Below are 20,774 nucleotides of genomic sequence, written 5' to 3' on the forward strand. Positions count from 1 at the left end.
GGGGAGCGATGGAGCGGCGGCGGGGGCGCTCGGGGGAACGCACGGCGGGTAGAACAGTGCTGGGGTGGGACGGGCAGCGGCACGGGTGCTCGGGGTGGTGTGCGGGCCGCTGACGCCGCCTGTCCCCGCAGGTCCTGGCGACCCCGCCGCCGCTACCAGCCTCCCGCCGCTCGTCCAGGGCCCGCCGCGCTGCTTCCTGCGCTGCACCGTGTCCCGCGTGCTGTGGGCGGCCCCGCAGCCGCCCGCCGTGGTGCGCCTGCGGTGGTGGGGGGAGACCTCCGGCGGCACCGTGTTCCAGCCCGCCTCCCGGCCCGGGCAGCCCGCGGGGAGAACCAGCGCCCGCTTCGCCGTGCGCTGCGGGCCCCGGCAGCTCGCCGCCTACCTGGCAGGTAGAGATGCTTCGCCCCGGGAGACCGCAAAGGCCGCGGAGTTTATTGGGAGTAGGTTAGGACGGCAGGACATGGTCTTAAACTGTGCCAGGGGAGGTTCAGGTTGGGCACCAGCAGGAATTCCTTCACGGAAAGGGTGGTCACGCATTGAAATGGGCTGCCCAGGGGGTTACCCTGTAGCAGTGGCAAGCTATTTCCCTTTGTCTTGTCATAAGCGTTCCTTTTCTGGTAATCCTGTACTTATTTATCATAATTTATTACCAGCAGTAATGTCTGTATTGACCCGTCTTTATCTGCTGCCTTGTTACTGAAATTTCCTTGTACAACACAACGTTAACCTCTGACATCTCTCTCATTTTAGCCAAAAAGTGTGAGTTGTGACCGTGAGACTGACCTGAAGATGTTCCTGATTTTTGCAGATATGGGTGTCCTCGTCCTGGAGGTTCTGACCAAACTTGACCACCTCCCCCTTGGCAGAGCACAGATCACTAAACTGTCCCAGCTCTCTCCCAGCCATCCCATCAAAGGGTCTTTCGCTGTGGTGTCACCGACATCGGATAAACTCGGAGAGCTGCAGGTAGTCTCGATGTCTTTGCTTGTTATTGTAAATTATGTGCTGTGGCACTGGTGTAATCAGGTGCAGGCTCAAGCTGTACCTGGCACACTGCAGGCCTGCTCTCTGTCCAAGGCATTACTGAGCTAAGGTAACAAATGAAAAAAACAAATACTGGTGGTGTTGACTTTATTTTGTTTAGAGGGATGTGGGGTAGTTGAGCTTCATGAGGAAAGTATGGTCATTTCTACACTGAGAGTGAGTATTAACAGTGGATTTAAAAGTGGATATTTGGTTCTAACACTTCACTGGACTGGAATAATAGAAGATTTTTGATATCTGGAATTAAGGAAGTTCTGTCTTGCAGCCTTGGCTCTGGAAAATTGATGATGAAAGATAGTTGTGTGGGATATGAAAACATGGAATGAGAAACAAGTAGTTGTAAATATCTGACATAGCTGCATAATACAAATATTACTTTATGTAGAAAAGCAACAGTTTCCCATAGCACAACAAGTGAAGTTGCATGCAGTATTTACTGCAATTAATTAAGAAAAGAACAAAGTGATATTTTCACGTCTTCTCTTTCAGGTCTCACTGGTTCTAGAACCTCTGCCAGAGCTGTATGACACCAGCAGCTCTGTGCCGACCACAGAGGGAAGTTTAGATGCTGCTGCAGCTCGGGGAAGCAGCAAGTCCCAGCTTCCTGCTCCATCCCAGCAGCCCAGGCACACACAGGTGACTGTTGCTGACCAAGAGTCTGTTGACAACAGCAAAGCCACAACTCCCAGGTACATTTTTTCCCCATGACAAAATTGTGGTTTATTTTGCAGTTCACACAAACTTTTAAAGTAATGGCTGTACGCTTGTGAGTTTTGGAATGCTTGATGTTTTCAAACATACATTTCATATGAAATCCAGAAGGTTGAGGGTTTCTGAGGTGACAGGGACAATTTCTTGTCTGATAGAAATTTGCATCTTACGCTGACTTAGTTCAAGTCATGCAAGTTCACACAAGAGGTGCCTCAAATCATGCAATCACAGAGTAATTTGGGTTGGAAGGCATCTTAAGGTTTATCTCATCTCAGCCCTGCTGCCAGAACACCTTCCACTAGCCCAGGCTGCTCCAAGCCCCGTCCAGCCTGGCCTTGGACATTTCCAGGGGTCCAGGGGCAGCCCCAGCTTCTCTGGGTAACCTATGCCAGAGTCTCACCACACTCCAGCAAAGAACTTTCTCCTGATATCTAACCTAAACCTACCCTCTGGCAGTGGGAATCCATCCTCCCTTGTCCTGCCACAACATGCTGTTGTACAAAAGATCTTTTAAAAAGCTTTTTTTAAAAAATCTCTTACTTGCAGCTTGGGTTGGTCTCTCCAATGGTCTAAGTGGCAGGTGAGGAATCATTAAAATAACATATCCTGAAGGGAGAATTTGCAGAGTTGTGAATCCCTTTACCCACCCACTTGAGTTGTTACTGAAATAATGTTTCATTTTTCACTAGAGGAAAGGACCATTTGCTCTACCAAGAGAACTCAGAAAACAGAAAGGACACCTTTTCTGTTTCTCATCACCGTGTGATTCTACCAGATGAATGTTTGAAAATGAATCCTTCAAATCAGCCCCTGTCATTTCCCACCAGCACCGATCCTGAAGCGCCTCCCAGAAGGAGCACACGGATGCTCTCCGTGCACAACTCGGCTACAAAAGACCTGCTGTCAGGTTTGTGTGCAACTGGCTTCATCTTTTAGATTGCACTACAAACAAGTCTTGATGGTATTTTGTGTGGAGATGAGATTTTCTGAAGGGAAGGAGACTTCACACCCTCTTGCTGCATTATACCAAAAAGGCCTTTACTTAGAAACCTCTGCTGCCTGGGCTGGATTGAAATAAGCATTGGTGTAGGGCACATTTCCATATGTGCTTTCTTTTGAGTTTCATATTTACAGGAAAGACCAAAAATTAGACATCCTAAAGTGGCAAACTACTCTCCCCTAAATTAGTCCTGCTTCTGTATCCTAATAATGTCCTTCCAATACCTGACTCGGTGCGAGCAGACAAGTTCCTTGTACAGCTGCATGGGAGACTGATGGAGGATCACTCTCTCGCTCCCAGCTGAGCTGTTTTCTGGTGTATAAAACATATTTAATCCCCAGTGCATCAAGATCTCCTTTTAACAGCAGAAAACAGAATTTTCTTGACTGTAGCTGACACATTTATTGTGTCTATACATTGCTCTTAAATTGCATTTGAATGCTGAAATGTAATCCTTCTGCTTATTTCCCAGCTCTCCTGGATCAAGGCAGTAAACTCCGTGATGCCATGGTTGTTTCTGCAATGAAGTCCAGCCCGGACATGGAGATTGAACTGAATAAAATGTCTCATTTTATAGAGAGAGACAATTTTAAAGCAGCAACAAAGTGAGTTTGGATTGGGGGAAGTGAGATTCAAGCTCCAAACCATCAATTTTGAGGCTTTATCTGGAAAACTGTGTATACTGAGATTCATAGGATGTGTTTTAGGATAAATTTAAGGTGAAACTGGTACATCATTCAAATGGGAAGTTACTTTCTACCTGTGAATAAATGCCTGAATTTTGTGAATTCGTTTTCATTTTAATGTACTAAGCCTTGATTTAAATAACTGATTTTAATTTAGTTTCTTAGTATATTTGTATTTAGTGCAAAGTTATTTGACGAGGAAATACTAGATGTTGGTAGGGAATAAGAGTAGCGCAAGGAAGTGCAAGTGAAATGGCACTGCATCGCAAAGAACAGCTTTTCAAGTAAGTGTAAGTAATTGATGACCTAAATGCATGGTTTTTTATTAGGAGAAAAGAAACTTAAATTTCTTCTGGAAGATACGGTTTTCTTCTGGAAAAATACGAATATTGCCTGTTGTTCTGCGATAACCAGAAAGTAATGTCGCTGTCTTTGACAGTCAGTGATGCTGTTCCAAACTCACTTTCATTTATTTCTGCTCAAACTATTAATATTTGTGTAAAAGTAGATTATTTTCGACTTCCCAGAAAAAATGATAGACCAATTAATGGATTAGTCTTGAGCGTGCCTTAATGTCTTTATTTTCCCTTTTACTGCTGTCTGTGCTTCCATTGCTGTTACCCAGGAGCCCAAAAGGTTTGAAGTCCAGTTTTGTGCCCGCTCCTGAAGATCCCCATCACTTTGGATCTGAAGTTTCAGGTCAGCAGTTTGACCTAAACTCTGAAGAAAGAGCGATCCAGTTACTGTTGGGCAGGTGAGTGTGATGCACTGGAGGCTACTGCAAAAAAATTATCTGACCATTTTGTACTGAAAAATGTCTCTTGACTCTTCGAGTTCTCCACATTTTTGGGAATGTAACCAGTGAATCATGTGTGCAAGTGATGGAGGTGTTTTATAGCTCAGCTTTAGTGCACAACAACCTGGATAGCTCCAAGTCACTTGGCGTAAAAGTGACGCCAGAAAGGTTAACCACAATCTTTGATAAAACTAAGTTATTTAGTAGTTGTAACTGTTGTGTCCTAAAATACTACATAAAGTAAGTACTTAAAACTAGCACCATCTTTTTTTTAAGAGGAAACGCTCTGTAAATTAAAATTATTGAGAAACAGTATTTCTTTTTAGTGTTTCTCCAGCTACTAATTGGACCTTTTCCTCTCATTTTGCGTAGCAGGAGCATAAATGTTGCTTCCATTGTGTCCACATCTGCACCCTGAACACACAGCTTCTGGGTCAGATATGGTTCAGAATTTCAGCTCATGTTTCTTGTGCCCTGCACTTATTTTTTCCATGTGGTCTGTCAGTGGATAACACTGAAGTGTTTGCAGATCATAAAATGATTTTAAACTCACAGCACAGAGGAAAGCCTTAAACCAATCTAACCCCAACTTGTAGCTAAAGATACTTGTATTTACACCTACTCAGATATACCTTGGGTTTTTTTTTTTTTAATCAAAGTAAACTGTCCTTAAGTGTTACTGGTATCTTAAAGCATTCCAAAAGTTATGAAGCAGTGAAGGGTGAAAATTAGAGGTAGATATTCGTAGGTGTATTTTACGATGAAAGTCATCAAGGTCTGGAGTCGGCTGCCCCAAGAGGCTGTGGAATCTGCAGCTTTCAAGATACCCAGAATCCAACTGGACAACGTTTTCTTTGCATCCCTTCCCTGTGAGCAGGGGTTGGACTGGGTGATCTCCAGAGATCTCTTCAAATCCAAGCTGTCCCACGTTTCACACACCCTGTTTTCCTGTTGGGGCAGAGGTGTTATCCCGAGGTTACCCTTCCAGCTGGGTCACAGACATGCTGTGTGAGCACAGTTTGGCTCTGTCTGGAGCCAGTATAGGCCAAATACAGGGTAAAATAGGCAGTGTTGTCCACGTCCCTTAGAGACTGACTGCAGAACTTGGAGCACTAAGGTGTGTTTCTGTCTCTTGTATCCACAGTGCTGATTTCTCTCCAGGGCATTTTTGGGATCGAACAGGCTCCCTGTGGGATTCTCTCTCCCTCGGCAGTGAGGTGTTTGACAGTGAACTCGGTGATCCCCATTACGACCAGAGTCTGCTGGAGAGGCTTTTCTACACGGCTCCTGTAAGTGGAGATCCAAAGGAAAATGTGCATTCCCTGATGTGCAGAAAACCAGAAGTTTGCATGATCAAAAAACCTGCCGATTTCAGTGTTTTAAAGCTGAACAAGCAATAAGTATCATGCGAAAGCTTATAGGTACATGAGTACATTGCTTAAAATTAATGGTATTAAAAGAATATTGCTAAGACTACAAAGTCAGGCATCAAGTTTGGAAATTGCTGGGATTGAGGCTGTCCAGGAAGACTGCTTGTTTTTTAAATCTCTGAAAAATTTTGATACCATTTTAATTGTTTCAAATGATGCAATGCACAAGTTGTTTTCCATTTATGTATTGTGATCGTTATGGAGCTCTCTTGACAATAATAATTAACTTCTTATTTACGTGCATTATTTCTGCTTCAGAAATCTGATTCCAGTTTGAGTGATTTCCTCAGTGATGATGATGTTAAATCCTCAAAAAAAGCATCCAAGGCAGAAACTCTCAAGAAAGCGGGTCCAATGAATCCACAGAAGGATTTTCATGCCTTTGGTCAGAATGTGACAGAAACTAAACCCAGGTAGTTACATCAGTGACTTCTGTTCTGACCTCATCTAAGTTGTATTCCCTTTTTTCAGGATGGGACCAATAAAAGTGTCACTAAAGATCCAGTTATCAAACTTAACTTGTACAATACAGTTAGTGTAAAGGTTTTGTGACCTTTTTTTTCTGATTCAGCTCCAAACAATTATTTATGATTTTTTTTTTTTCCTGACTAACGCTGCTGTTTTTACATCAGGTAAAATTTATACCCCCAGAGGTACCAACACAAAATCATTTGGAAGTCAAGTCTTGCTAATTACACACATGAGATTTCAAATTATGACAAAAATCCTATTGCTGTTCCTCTGCAGCAGAGACTTGTCCTTGTGTATAACTGCATCATGTCCCTGCTTTTGTACATGGCATTACATGATGCTTTTCTTTTTGAAGAGTTAGGATAAGATTTTTTCAGATCAACAATGTGGAACACACACTTTCTCAGTTGTTTTTTTTTTTTTCCAGTTATGGACCCCAGATACTATAAGATCTTTGTTACAGAGAATTACAGAGACCACCAAATTTGTTGTAAAAATATGTTTTAAAATGTATATTTTAGTGAGCCTTGGGCAGTTTTTAAGTAACATCTCACCAAACTACAATTTTCCCTTCATGTGGTCATGTCAAGAATGTTTCTGCAGTCCTGAACCTTGGTTTTCTCTCTGCAGCTGCTCTCCCACTGCTCCTGCAGAAGACTACAGAGAAACGGCTCTTGTCACATCCTTGGGTGCAGACAGGTTGGCATTGCTGCAGCAAATACACCTGGCCAGAGTCATCATTGAAAGCTTGAAAATCCCTCCTGAGATCATCCAGATTTCCCCAAGGAGGAAAGGTTTACTGGGGAAACCTCCACGGCCTATGTCTGTTCATAAATGGTAAGGGGGATTGTTTCTTCCTAGTTTGTTTGCTGTGCCTTCAGGGGAGATTTCCCTGAGATCTTTTGTGTAGTCCAGCTTCCCCAAGCTCTCCAGGCTTCTGAGGCCTTCCTGTTTCTCTGCTTCTCTCAGAAGATTGTATCATAAACTTGGGAAAGTTAGAGATGTGACTAGTTTATCCTGATGTGGGCTCACTTCAGGCTGTGCCTTTCCCAGGGTTTTGGGGAGGTGCCAGTGTATTTTGTGCCTGGCAGTACACTGAAAAAAAAAGGGGGGTTGTTGGAGGAGTATCTGGTGTGTATATATATAATCTATGGAAGGAATTCACAGAACAGGTGTTTGAATTATCCTAAAAAAAATAGCGTTACGATAAAATGTGAATCTGGAACTTGACTGCTGTGTTCAGTCGCATGAGTCACATCAGATTCTTGACGGATTGTTATCACCCTTTCACTTCTTTATCCACAGTACCTTCTTTGTGGAGTACCACTTTCCTGTGGGAGTCTCCAAGGATGATAAAGGACAGGTCTCCATAACAACAGAAGTAATTCGAGTAGCCTCAAGTAAAATCACCGATGATGGTAAGAGCATCATTTTTCCCCCTTAGATTTAGTTTTGTTGACTCCATCTCTTAGAAATGATTAGTGGCCCCTCTGCCCACAGAGTTGCTGTGCTGCAGGTGGGGGAATGGTCCTCTCAGGGAGAAGGAGGCCAAGTGATTTTTTAATTCTTTTTTTCTTCCAGGAAGTATTAATACCGGGATTTTCAAATTCCTTTTCCTAGGGAAAGACCAAGTTAGTAAGCCCATTCCTTCATTTGAGCATAAAGCCAATGCTCTTTCTGTAGTAGTAGGAGGATGATCAGGTGCTTTTAGAAATATCAGAGCTACTTACACCTCTAATAAATAATTTCCCAGATGTTGAAGATGCCCTGTGGTATCTCCAATAGCTCAGGTAATCTGCTGGATCATGGGGATCTTGAGTCCTGCGCTCAGATCAGCAGACATTTATCTCTGTACTAAGAGTCACCATTGTTTGTATCCCTGAGAACAGTTTCTGTTCCCACTAAGCAGAGAATGCTGCATGAGCAAGGTCCTCTCTGCCCGGTCTTCCCAGAAACTGGAATGCCAGGGCGATTTTCAAATGCCTCTCCCACATGGTCATTCATTGGCTTTGCATCTTTCTGAGTGGCGCTTGAGAGATTTTTGAGTTCTCTTGTATATTCTCTGTTTGTGGCCAGACAAAACATCTCTTTCTTCAGAACTTTTGTAATACAACCTTTGTAATCCAAAACTAATCCATCCTCCTGCCCTTTGCCTTATGTAGAGTCCAGCTCTTTGGGACCTAGAAAAATAGATTGGGCTGGAAATGATTTGAACAAGACATCAAGTCAATCCACTGTAGCATTATCCTTCCTGAGAGCTGTTTATTTCATTTATTAAAGATGCCTAATGTGAAAAATTTCACACCCATCCCAGACAAGGTGGAGAAATGCTGGGCATCCAGTTGGAAATTTCCTTATGTGTAACCTGTATTTTTGTCATCACAAGAATACTTCTTTACCTATTGTGATCACTATTATTGTACTTCTTGTACTCTTTTTCCAGACTGAATGCCAATTCATTCCATCTCTGCCTGCAGATATTCCTTTTCTCCTGAAGCTGTGATTTTTCTTGCAGCTCAGCTTTGAGTCTCTCAAGAACCATCTTGAACTCTGTTAGTTAAAATGAGACAGGGTTCTCCCACTGAAAAAGGGCAGGTCTTACTGCATGCTGGAATGGCCGAGACTTCATGTCACCTGAATTCTTTAAATGCTGTAAATGTTTATTTATTTATTTGTTTATAATGTTTGTATATTAATTTATTTAATACTTTTTTCCTGATTATTATTCATGAATTTATAATTTTAATTTTGTCACGCCAGCCTCCTGCTATTTACTGGCCTTCAAAAATGAAAACCAGTTTACTTCAGCCTTGGTGTTAATAAATAATGCAGAATTAAATGCTTGTGTGTAACAGAGCACTCTCCAGGGGAAAGTTTATTTATATCGGGTAATACGGGATATTTGTTGCTCCTCTGTTCCCTCCAGTGGTGAAATTCCAGCAGCGGTCTGTGTTCCCTGTGCGGTTCGGAGGAGCAATGATAGAGCACTGGTGGGGCTCTGACCTGGCTTTTAAAATCTACATGAGAAAAAGCACACAGGAAAAGGTACTTATTAGAAGCTGTTCCTTCTTTGTGTATTAAAAAGCAAAGAAATTCTTTGCTTTTCCCTTTCCCACAGCCACTCAATGCAGACAGCCTAATATTAGGAAGGGAAATGACAGTACATGTAGACAGTTTAACTGATTGCTGTTCAGTCTTCACAGAATGGCACAGAGGGACCCACAGGATCATTGAGTCCAACCCGTGGCCCTGCATAGACACCCCAACACTCCCACCCTGTGCATCCCTGAGAGTGTTGTCCAAATGCTCCTGGAGCTCTGGCAGCTTGGGGCCGTGTCCATTCCTTGTTCCAGGCTTGTCACTCCATTAAAGGATTTTCTGAATTTGAGACTGGCAGGCAAAAAAAGTTGTCCTTCCTTCATCTTTAAGACTGATCTCTTGCTGTTTGAGCACATTGGATCAATTATAAACATTATCCTTCATTGAGAACACAGCTCCTTTAGCAGTGTAAAATGAGTTCATGTGAATGCAGTTTGTATCTTTACCCTGCCCAGTGTAAGGGGAGTAATGTGAGCTGTGAAAAAAGGGTGTAACTTGTGCATTTCAGGGGGAAAAAAGTACATTTCCATTTGATAAGATTATTTGCATAACCATCTGTATGTGATGAAGATGGTGAGAGGGGTTAACTCAGCTTATGTTGTTTTAATCAACACCAAGGATATCTGCTTTTCTTTCAGTAGGGGAATAAACTGCATCTTTAAGTATGGAAATTTTGCCCATTGACTAGGATTTAGGTTATTCAATTTTTGCATTAATCTGGAATTATTTACAGTAGGTTCCGGGAAAATTTGTCTTGCTGTTGTTCTGGTGAGACTTGATACTGGAAGTAAAGGAGATCTCCCAAATCCCTGTTGGTACAACTAATGTAGGAGTGGGGAGGCTGTGTGGCTGCTCATGGCTTCCCAGAAAGCTTTTATTTCACAAAAGTTCTTTAAATCTGATAGAAATCTGGCAAAATTAATTCTTTGCCTGCCCTCAGCCCGTGGTCATTGGCTCAGCAGCACTTCAGCTCCGCAGGGTGATTGAGGCTGAGCTGCTTGGGGTCAGCTGGGAAATACCTGTGGAAAAAGAGGAAGATCACACACAAGTTGGGCCACTGAAGGTATGTGTTTTACCATCTCGAGCTCGAGTTGTTACTAATTTTGGCTGCACACTCTTATTTTTAACTCCTCTTATCTCTCTCTGTTTTAGTTTGCCAGGTCTCCAGTACGAAGGTTTGCAAGACCGGTATAAAATAATATGAACCTTTTTTATTCCTTAGGGGTTTGGAGAAATACTTTGAAACTCCTGCATGTCTAGGGATGTTGTCAGTAAGATGGGACTTGAATACAGCAACTACTCTACAGGCAGATTTTGAGTGGCACATATTCAGGGCTTGGAGCTTTGGTTTCTGCTTCACATGTGACACGAGCTGAGGTCTTTCCTGCCGTGGAGGCCTGGTGTTCCTTGTCCATGTCGCTTCAGGAATTATCTTCTCCAGCAAAAATTTCTACCAGTTTGCTCAGCTTCTGATTGAGAAGCATTAACAGTTTGAGAGATTTGACAGTTCTGAGCATAAACAGCTCTCTATATTAGCAGGTGAAGGCTTAGGAATGAGGTGAGCTTTAAGGCCCCTTCCAACCCAGACCATTCAATGATTCGTCTGTAATTGTGTGGGTTTGCACTCCAGTCTGGACTTCATTTCACAAAGCCACATGTAGTTTATTTTACAGCAGCAGCTGTAGCTTGTAAGCAGCATATGCCTTAGGGTGAGTTCTCGAGCAAAAGGTGTGATATATTTTCCTGAGTTTCTGTTGCAGCCCCTTGTTTCTGCATGGGGCACATCTGGCCAGCCTGCTCTGCCTTGCCTTTCAGGTGTCCCTGGAGCTTGCAGCCAACAACAAAGACTTCTCCTGCACTGCTGCCAGGTCAGCTACGGCTGGGCACCCAGCCCCAGCTCACGCCATGAGAGGTCCCCAGCTGAAATTGCGGGAGCCCAGCAGGACGAGTGTAAATGCAGAGAGCCCCCTCTGCTCCAAAAGGAGCCCTGAGGACTGGCAGGAGGCGGGAGTTGGCAGCAGGGACGTCGCACAGCTGCCGTGCCCTGTGCCAGCCTCCGCAGCCCGGGGTGTGGTGGCAGGCGTAACCCCAGCTGAGGAAGATGGGTTATTGCTGCACGTGCTGTTGATGGTGCCTGATGGAAAGGATTTTATTGCTGAAGGCTGTGGGCTCCCCAGTTGTTGCAATGTGTATTTAAACTGCAAACTGCTCAGCACTGAGGAAGCAACAAGATCCACTGTCGTCTGGGGCACAACACAGCCTGCCTTTAATTTTTCTCAGGCAAGTCACACGTTTTCCCTTTCACACTGAGGCAAGTGTGGTATTCCCCATTGACAAACACATTTCGTGGTTAAGTTACTTTTATATACCTAGAAACATCCCTGCTTGGCTCCGTTGAATGCACATTTAATTTTTAACTTCTGTCTGTAAAAAGCACAATTCTGTAGACTGGAATGAAGTAGACTTACCAGAATGCTCTGTACTTAGCCAATATTTTCCAGTGTTTTCTGTGTACTAGTTCTGCTTTAAACCTTTCAGGTGATGCCTTTTTCGTTGACTTCCAAACACTTGGAGCGGCTGAAGAACAATGTAATGATTATTGAAGCATGGAACAAGCTGGGAAGCCCTGGCTGTGACAAATTGCTGGGATTAGTGAAACTCCCTCTGCATCAGTTTTACATCTCGTTCAAGTAAACGTTTTTTTTTCCCCATATCTTCCTGGGTTGGGAAATATCCTAACTGAAGCTCAGAGAAAGAAGTCAGAGATGGTGTGTGGGGGTTGTGTGGGAGGGTTCTTCGTTACACTTCATAGCAAAAGGCATTTTTGCCCTGCCAAGCTTCCTGTAGCCCTTTTCTACAGTGAGCAGGGTGCAAGTTACACTGTCCTTGTCCAGAAGTACAGAGAGAGTGTGAGAAATAAAGTCTCTCTGCTCCATCAGGGTTGGTGCCTGCTTAACTTGTCCTATGATGGAATAAAACTAGAAGAAATCAAAGTGACTGCACAGGAAAATGAAGTGTGGCTTTCCATCAGTGATTCTCCAAGATTGTGACTGATTGAGTTTGCCCCTAATTATGCTCTGCAGAGATTCCATAGGGATGCTGTCGGTTTGCACAGCCCAGGTGTCAAAAAGGCTCCAAAACCTTCATGTTTTGTGTTCTTATCTGATGGGATTCTTCAGAGTTCTTTGTTCTTTTTGGGTTTAATCTATTGGCGTCTTGTTCAGTTAAGTAACATACCTGCTTAAGAGAGTTTAAATTACTGGGAATACTGGACAGAAGAAATCCTTCCTAATGCAAAGGATTTATTCCTTTTATTTTGGTCAGACCTAGTGACAGGTAGAAATCAGATGGTGCTGGAGCTGACTGGCCACTACTTTGTTAGTTATGACTGTGCCATTTGTATCATTTTCGTAGTAAACCACAGTAGTTTACTTGTATATATCTTAGAATCCCAGAATGGTTTGGCTTGGGAGGATCTTAAAGCTCACCCAGTGCCACCCCCTACCTTCCACTCACCAAGGTTGCTCCAAGCCCCATCCAACCTGGCCTTGAATAACTTCAGTGTATTAGTGGAGATTTTTACGTCTTTCTGGGAGGTTGTCACTGTTCCTTCTTTTCTTCCATCTCCAAAGGCACATAACTGCCTCATAAAAATATAATATGGCTGCAGGGTGTTAATGGGAATCTTGTTGCCATTCATCCCTTTGTTCACAGATCTCTAGGCTGGCTCATAGCTAAGGCACTGTCAGGTTTTGGGAAGTTGTCCTGTGTCATTGCTAAAAGTAACCTCTTGCACTCAGCAGCTCATGGATCTCTGCTCTGTGAAGACTGGGTATAAGTTACCAGCATTGAAAATCCCATGTAAAGTGGGTTCTGTGTGATCCTGTTCCTACTCAGATGGCTCATCCTCATGCTGGGGCTTTTGTGTTTGTTTTGGGTTTGTTTTGTAGAGACCCCAAGATCTCCCACCTGCTCCTGCAGGCTCAGTACCCCGTGGTGGCTGTGGATGGCCACATGCCTGTGGTCGATGTTTTCACCGGCAGCACAAGCGGGCGCCTGAGAGTCATCTTGGCAATGGGGTCAGCTGATCAAGTAGTGGCACTGCAAAGGCTCAAAACTGAAGAAGGAATGGTACCTCCAGTCACACAGCGTCCTCCCCACTCTCTGGACCATCCTCCTGTAAAACCCACAATGGTATTTATTGTTCAGTCAATCCCCATTCTCCCCGTTAAGGAATGGGAAAAGGGTTTTACCAGTGGCTTCGTTAACAGACGAGTGATCCCCAACCTCTTCTTGATGCTGTAGCCAGTTTTGTTATATTCTACAAATTCTACACAGAATTATATTGTTTATACTGGTTTTTTTACCAGCTTGCTCTCACCAGTCTTGATACTATTGCCCTTTTTTATTGCCTTGCATATCCACTGCTTCTATCTTCACAAGTCCAGTAAAAGAAAAAAACCAGCAAAATTATAGAAAATCTTAATTCTCACAGCCTTGTTGTGGAGGCTTTGCTACTACCTTTGAGTTGGATAGGTAGGAACTTCTATGCTTTTTATATGCTTTGCAGGAGAAAAAGTAATTTTCTTTCATGCTTTCAATGTTTCTGTGAAGTTTAGGAGGAAAACAGCAGATAATTTTTGTGCCTCCCCTCTCAGGCTTCTTAGATCCTTGTCATATGTAATTGTTTAGGTTGGAAAATAGGTTTATGCCCATCAAGTCCAACCACTAACCCAGCCCTGCCAAGACCACCATTAAACCATGTCCCCAGATTTTACATCCACCTGGCTTTTGAATACCTCCAGGGATGACTCAGCCACTTCCCTGGGCAGCTTGTTGAAATGTTCCCAGTTTCCTGAAGTCATCCTTTCCATGTGGCTTCCCTTTTATTTGTTAGCAGTTGGACCCAAAAGGGGAAGACCTGATGGAGCATGTGTTTGAGATCCATGTGGAAAGTGTGAAGGGGCTCACTCCCTTGCAGTCCACGGTCTGGGGAGAGGCCGACTGCTACATCCAGTACTATTTCCCAGTTCAGGAGGCTGGTTGTGGTGTGCTGCAAGGACCTGGATTGCCTGAGGATGGTAAGTTTGTTTTATCATTTTCCCTTAATTAGAGCACTGCTTTCATTAAATACTGTTTAGTCATGTTCTCTCTGCCTAAGTAAGAGGGGGCATGTTTTTCTGGGCTTTCATGCAGCCAATGCTTATTTTTGTGGAATAACTGGACTTGGGCTGTGCCACTGGATTAAGAGCCTTGTTTGTCTGAGGCTAGTGGCAAGTTCCCAGTGGAAAAAAAAAAAAGAGACCAAATTCCAAATCTCTTCCCATGGTACCTTTTGTTAAAGGTCCTAGAGGGCTGTACCAGCTGATCCAACAAAGATGCAGGAATAGGTCTGCGGGGAATAGCGAGATTGTTCACAGTGAAATTCAGCAAAGGCCTTACATGCACAAGCCTTTCAGGATGCTCACTTTGCTCTCTACAGCTCCCTGACAGGGGGGTGCAGCCAGGTGGGGGTCAGCCTCTGCTCCCAGACAGCAAGGGACAGGACAAGAGGAAACGGCCCCAAGTCATGCCAGGGGAGGTTTAAGTTGGATATGAGGGAAAATGTCTTCATCAAAAGGGTTATCAAGCCCTGACACAGCTACTCAGGGCAATGGTGGAGTCTCTATCCCTGGAAATGTTCAAAAAGTGTTTGGATGTGGCACTTGGGTACATGATTTACTGGTGGCCTTCACAGGGCTGGGTTAGCAGTTGGACTTGATGATCTTAGAGGGCTTTTCCAAACGTAACAATTCTGTGATTTTCATGGATACACCAACAGAAGAGTTGCTTGGTTTAGATCCCTAGGATTAACATAGAATGGTTTAGGTGGGAAGAGACCTTAAAGCCCATCCAGTGCCACCCCCTGCCATGGGCAGGGACACCTTCCACTATCCCAGGTTGCTCCAAGCCCTGTCCAGCTTGGCCTTGGACACTTCCAGGGATCCAGGGACAGCCACAGCTTCTCTGGGCAACCTGTGCCAGGGCCTCACCACCCTCGTGGGCAAAAACTTCTTCCCAATATTCAATCTAAACCCACAATTTTTCAGATCATAAAAGAGTATTTAAATAACTGCAATTGTAGGAAAGAACTTAGTGTTGAGTGCTTTGAATCACTAACAGATATTCCCCCTGAACAATGACAGTCAGTAGCATTGTTCCATAGTTGTGTGGGGTTTTTGTACTGCCTCTTTAGCAGTAGTTCCCAGCCTGTGGCTCACAGGGTCATGGGGCTGCATGGATTGCTTGTAAAAGCTTTGTGAAGTGAAGCTCAGGAGAGCAAGCCTTGTCCCAAGGGGATTTCACTCCCTGTCCACGGGTCCTACCTCCTGGAGGATTACAAGCAGAAAAAGGTTGAAAGTTGCAATTGCAACCATTTTGACCCAACTCTGCTTGACTTGTAGGCATCACATTAAAGCCATTTCGAACAGCTACCACTTTGTGTGTCCCTGATCCCATCTTTAATGACGAACATCATCATTCCCTGTTGGTTCCTGCTGATGTCCCAGTCCAGAGACTCCTGGTCAGTGCATTTATGGCACCAGGAGCGACAGGAGGAGGAATCCAGTTTGAAGTCTGGTGCAGGTACAGAAAAACATCCTGTTCTTCGTAGATAGCACAGCAGTATGGGTAGATATAGATCTGGTCTTGGAAAATCTCCAGCTCTGGGATGGATATTCTGTAATATTATTTAGTAATAGCTAAAAAAAATGGTAAGCTCATCAGCATTTGGTGATGATTATCTGCACTTAAGACCTATGAGGCTTTTTCCCTGCCTAGTGTCCTAATTACTCCTTTCTTTTTATAACTTACTTAGAAAGTGTGTATTCTTAGTTTGCTTTCTTCCAACTTTTAAACAGCCTAACGGTCTAAAAGTAGTGTTTAAATCCTTGACACATCTAAATTTTACTTAATAGCAGCCTGAAAGTATAATTTCATTGTGGTAGGTTTGGATTTTTCCCTAATACAAGTCACTGGTTACAAGAGAAATAATACCAAGTTGTTTGTAAGTTCAAATTGTTTCTTTGGCTACTGAAGCTAATTATTAGTAATGGAGAGCAGAAGCCATGAAGACAAATAGCTTTAGAAAAAGATAATAATCTGTTCATTCTGTAGTGAACAAGTCAGGCTTTTTAAAATTTGCCAAGTCACATGAGAATTACTATGGGCTGTTTGTAAGATACAGTGCCAAAATTTGTTTCAGGATGAAGCTGAAGCCAAGTAATGCACTAAGCAAAGGTTTAGTGTCATTTTTTACACTCACAAACTGGTACCACAAATCTGTTCTGCAAGAGAGGTATTTTAATTTATTAATAGGAAGAGAGCGGAGAATATTTGGTGCCAGATCCTTCTCTTGTTTTTCTTTGGGATGCCAATTTTTAGTGGAGTTCTTACTTGTTGATTTATTAGGACTAGCAAAAATACATATATTTGTAGCATTATCTACTCAAGCACTTACTGGTTCTTTTCTTCAGTGGAAATGCATCTACTTGAGTTTCTTCCTTAGCTGGAGAGACTAATTAGGGTTTAAAGACGCTCAAAAGTGACTTCTGTGCAGTTGTGAGAGAAATGTTGATGCTGGTTTTTTGTGTCTTACCAGGTATTATTACCCAAATGTCAGAGACCAGCTGGTTGCCAGAGGGGCCTTGCCTTTGTCACGGCTCTGTGCCATGGTGACTATGCAGCATCGTGAAGAAATAGGGATACAGACTTTTAGTCTTCCCTTGGCTCCCCGGACTGATTCCTCAGAGGAATTTCATCTGAGGTCTTCAGGTGAGGAACGCTTGTGGACTTCCACTTCGTGCGGTAAAACCAGGCTCAGTTGGGGAAACCTCGGAGCAGCACGTCAGTGTTTGATGGTGTGTTAGCAAAGGACAAAGGAAATGGCTTCACGTTGTGCCAGGGAGGTTTAGGTTGGACATTAAGGAAAATTTCTTCCCCCAAAGGGCTGTCCAGTCCTGGCACAGGCTGCCCAGGCCATGGTGGAGTCCCCATCCCTGGCAGGATTTGACAGCTGCGTGGATGTGGTACTTGGGGACATGGGATAATGCTGGCCTTGGCAGTGCTGGAGGAATGGTTGGACTCCATGATTTTATGGGTCTTTTCCAGCCAAACCAATTCTCTGATTCTGTGTAAAATTCTGTCACATTCTGTAAAAATAAAGTCTATTTGCCTCCAGGGCAAATAAAAATACGTTTTTGTGTTGGCAACTGAAACCAACCAGGCGTGGTTTTCCTCCCAGCTTTCACTAACACCATAATGAGTGAAAAAACAGTGATTAAACATGGGGAACCCTCAAAAAGTTTTCAAAAGCCCTCTCTGTGTGTTTAACTGCCTCACTGCCAGTAAGTCCCAGCCTGTAGTTAAGCTTCCCATGGAAGGTGGGGGAGAAGGATCTGAAGAAGGGCTGTTAATGGTACATGATGCAAGCAGTGTCTCCCTCTTGTGGCTCTTTCAAATAACACAACCATCAGCTCTGGGAAGGCCACAAGGAACTCTGAGGCTGTCCAACAAGCTGGGACTGGACAGGGAGGTCAGCATGCTTCAGTTGTTTTGTAATGGGTGAGCCATGTGCAACAGCAGAACGCAGTGTTGTTTGTTTGTCCAACACCTCTTGGGAGATTTTCTCACTGCAGCGCTATAAAAAAGGTGCGTTGGAATGCCTGGGAAGGTATGTTGGAGCTCTGGCAGTGGGAGCATGCAGGACAGCAGGGCTGGCTCGATTGGCCCCCTGTGTGTGCAGTGCTGCGGGTTCGCCACAGGAGGGAGACACTGAGGGCGCTCCTTGCAAGGGCAGGGTGCGCTCCCTGTGTGTGCAGTGCTGTGGGTTCGCCACAGGAGGGAGACACTGAGGGCGCTCCTTGCAAGGGCAGGGTGCGCTCCCTGTGTGTGCAGTGCTGCGGGTTCGCCACAGGAGGGAGACACCGAGGGCGCTCATTGCAGGGGCAGGGTGCGCTCCCTGTGTGTGCAGTGCTGCGGGTTCGCCACAGGAGGGAGACACCGAGGGCGCTCCTTGCAAGGGCAGGGTGCGCTCCCTGTGTGTGCAGTGCTGCGGGTTCGCCACAGGAGGGAGACACCGAGGGCGCTCCTTGCAAGGGCAGGGTGCGCTCCCTGTGTGTGCAGTGCTGCGGGTTCGCCACAGGAGGGAGACACCGAGGGCGCTCCTTGCAAGGGCAGGGTGCGCTCCCTGTGTGTGCAGTGCTGCGGGTTCGCCACAGGAGGGAGACACCGAGGGCGCTCCTTGCAAGGGCAGGGTGCGCTCCCTGTGTGTGCAGTGCTGCGGGTTCGCCACAGGAGGGAGACACCGAGGGCGCTCCTTGCAAGGGCAGGGTGCGCTCCCTGTGTGTGCAGTGCTGCGGGTTCGCCACAGGAGGGAGACACCGAGGGCGCTCCTTGCAAGGGCAGGGTGCGCTCCCTGTGTGTGCAGTGCTGCGGGTTCGCCACAGGAGGGAGACACCGAGGGCGCTCCTTGCAAGGGCAGGGTGCGCTCCCTGTGTGTGCAGTGCTGCGGGTTCGCCACAGGAGGGAGACACCGAGGGCGCTCCTTGCAAGGGCAGGGTGCGCTCCCTGTGTGTGCAGTGCTGCGGGTTCGCCACAGGAGGGAGACACCGAGGGCGCTCCTTGCAAGGGCAGGGTGCGCTCCCTGTGTGTGCAGTGCTGTGGGTTCGCCACAGGAGGGAGACACCGAGGGCGCTCCTTGCAAGGGCAGGGTGCGCTCCCTGTGTGTGCAGTGCTGCGGGTTCGCCACAGGAGGGAGACACCGAGGGCGCTCCTTGCAAGGGCAGGGTGCGCTCCCTGTGTGTGCAGTGCTGCGGGTTCGCCACAGGAGGGAGACACCGAGGGCGCTCCTTGCAAGGGCAGGGTGCGCTCCCTGTGTGTGCAGTGCTGCGGGTTCGCCACAGGAGGGAGACACCGAGGGCGCTCCTTGCAAGGGGCAGGGTGCGCTCCCTGTGTGTGCAGTGCTGCGGGTTCGCCACAGGAGGGAGACACCGAGGACGCTCCTTGCAGGGGCAGGGTGCGCTCCCTGTGTGTGCAGTGCTGCGGGTTCGCCACAGGAGGGAGACACTGAGGGCGCTCCTTGCAAGGGCAGGGTGCGCTCCCTGTGTGTGCAGTGCTGCGGGTTCGCCACAGGAGGGAGACACCGAGGGCGCTCCTTGCAGGGGCAGGGTGCGCTCCCTGTGTGTGCAGTGCTGCGGGTTCGCCACAGGAGGGAGACACCGAGGGCGCTCCTTGCAGGGGCAGGGTGCGCTCCCTGTGTGTGCAGTGCTGCGGGTTCGCCACAGGAGGGAGACACCAAGGGCGCTCCTTGCAGGGGCAGGGTGCGCTCCCTGTGTGTGCAGTGCTGCGGGTTCGCCACAGGAGGGAGACACCGAGGGCGCTCCTTGCAAGGGCAGGGTGCGCTCCCTGTGTGTGCGGTGCTGCGGGTTCGCCACAGGAGGGAGACACCGAGGGCGCTCCTTGCAGGGGCAGGGTGCGCTCCCTGTGTGTGCAGTGCTGCGGGTTCGCCACAGGAGGGAGACACCGAGGGCGCTCCTTGCAGGGGCAGGGTGCGCTCCCTGTGTGTGCAGTGCTGCGGGTTGGCCACAGGAGGGAGACACCGAGGGCGCTCCTTGCAGGGGCAGGGTGCGCTCCCTGTGTGTGCAGTGCTGCGGGTTGGCCACAGGAGGGAGACACCGAGGGCGCTCCTTGCAGGGGCAGGGTGCGCTCCCTGTGTGTGCAGTGCTGTGGGTTCGCCACAGGAGGGAGACACCGAGGGCGCTCCTTGCAAGGGCAGGGTGCGCTCCCTGTGTGTGCAGTGCTGTGGGTTCGCCACAGGAGGGAGACACCGAGGGCGCTCCTTGCAGGGGCAGGGTGCAGTCCCGGAATTTTCCCTCTGCTCCTCATGGACCTGGCTGTAACTTGTGGCTGAAGTGCAGCCTTTTGCACAGTCTATCTTAATGGATTAGTGGAGTTATTTTTTTAGAAGAACACGCATTAACAAAGTAAGTTTTGTATTAATAGGTATAGCTAAATATTGATTATGTTGTATGTACCTGCATTAAGAGCTGACATTTTTTTCCTTCCTTTCTTTCATTTAATCCAGGTTTGCTCGATGTGAGTGTGAGGTACCAACGATCCATGAAAACAGCAGCAGGAATAACTGCTCAAGCTGTTTCACTTTCTGTGCAAATACACAGGGCAGCTGGTTTGCAAGCAGCAGCCAGGTAAAGCCTAATTCAAAAAGGAACATTTTTCACTTAAAACAGCCTTATCTGGAGGCAGCAGGCTGAGGCATGAGATCAGAACAAATTTTTACTGGCAAACTTTCCATCTGCAGAGACCGAGATTCAAAGTGGGTTCTGCTCCAAAGTGAAAATAACTTTATAAGGACCATCAGCAGTTACTCTGGTCCCTGAAGCTGCACTACAGGGTGGTAGCATTCATTCTGCAAAAGGATGACGATTGGAAAGGCATGTTTTCCTACATTTCCACATTTTTGTACACCAAAGACTGATATA

The 20,774-nt window shown here is 46.2% G+C and overlaps 1 protein-coding gene across 5 annotated transcripts in view; it reads left to right on the forward strand.

The window, feature by feature from the left end:
* The window catches only part of C2CD3 (C2 domain containing 3 centriole elongation regulator), a 40,658-nt gene that overhangs the window by 311 nt on the left and 19,573 nt on the right, over positions 1 to 20,774 (forward strand). For all 5 annotated transcript variants that reach the window (XM_032094806.1, XM_032094791.1, XM_032094811.1 and 2 more), the window contains exons 2-20: positions 132 to 389; positions 809 to 966; positions 1,534 to 1,733; positions 2,445 to 2,662; positions 3,228 to 3,360; positions 4,067 to 4,195; positions 5,382 to 5,526; positions 5,926 to 6,080; positions 6,769 to 6,975; positions 7,444 to 7,556; positions 9,065 to 9,183; positions 10,178 to 10,300; positions 11,053 to 11,517; positions 11,776 to 11,927; positions 13,188 to 13,431; positions 14,135 to 14,318; positions 15,681 to 15,861; positions 16,877 to 17,049; positions 20,360 to 20,480. In XM_032094806.1, the coding sequence (XP_031950697.1) occupies positions 132 to 389; positions 809 to 966; positions 1,534 to 1,733; positions 2,445 to 2,662; positions 3,228 to 3,360; positions 4,067 to 4,195; positions 5,382 to 5,526; positions 5,926 to 6,080; positions 6,769 to 6,975; positions 7,444 to 7,556; positions 9,065 to 9,183; positions 10,178 to 10,300; positions 11,053 to 11,517; positions 11,776 to 11,927; positions 13,188 to 13,431; positions 14,135 to 14,318; positions 15,681 to 15,861; positions 16,877 to 17,049; positions 20,360 to 20,480 (3,478 nt within the window). The remainder of the gene's footprint in view (positions 1 to 131; positions 390 to 808; positions 967 to 1,533; positions 1,734 to 2,444; positions 2,663 to 3,227; positions 3,361 to 4,066; positions 4,196 to 5,381; positions 5,527 to 5,925; positions 6,081 to 6,768; positions 6,976 to 7,443; positions 7,557 to 9,064; positions 9,184 to 10,177; positions 10,301 to 11,052; positions 11,518 to 11,775; positions 11,928 to 13,187; positions 13,432 to 14,134; positions 14,319 to 15,680; positions 15,862 to 16,876; positions 17,050 to 20,359; positions 20,481 to 20,774) is intronic.

This window comes from Corvus moneduloides, chromosome 2 (assembly GCF_009650955.1).
Source record: "Corvus moneduloides isolate bCorMon1 chromosome 2, bCorMon1.pri, whole genome shotgun sequence".
Taxonomy (NCBI): Eukaryota; Metazoa; Chordata; class Aves; order Passeriformes; family Corvidae; genus Corvus; species Corvus moneduloides.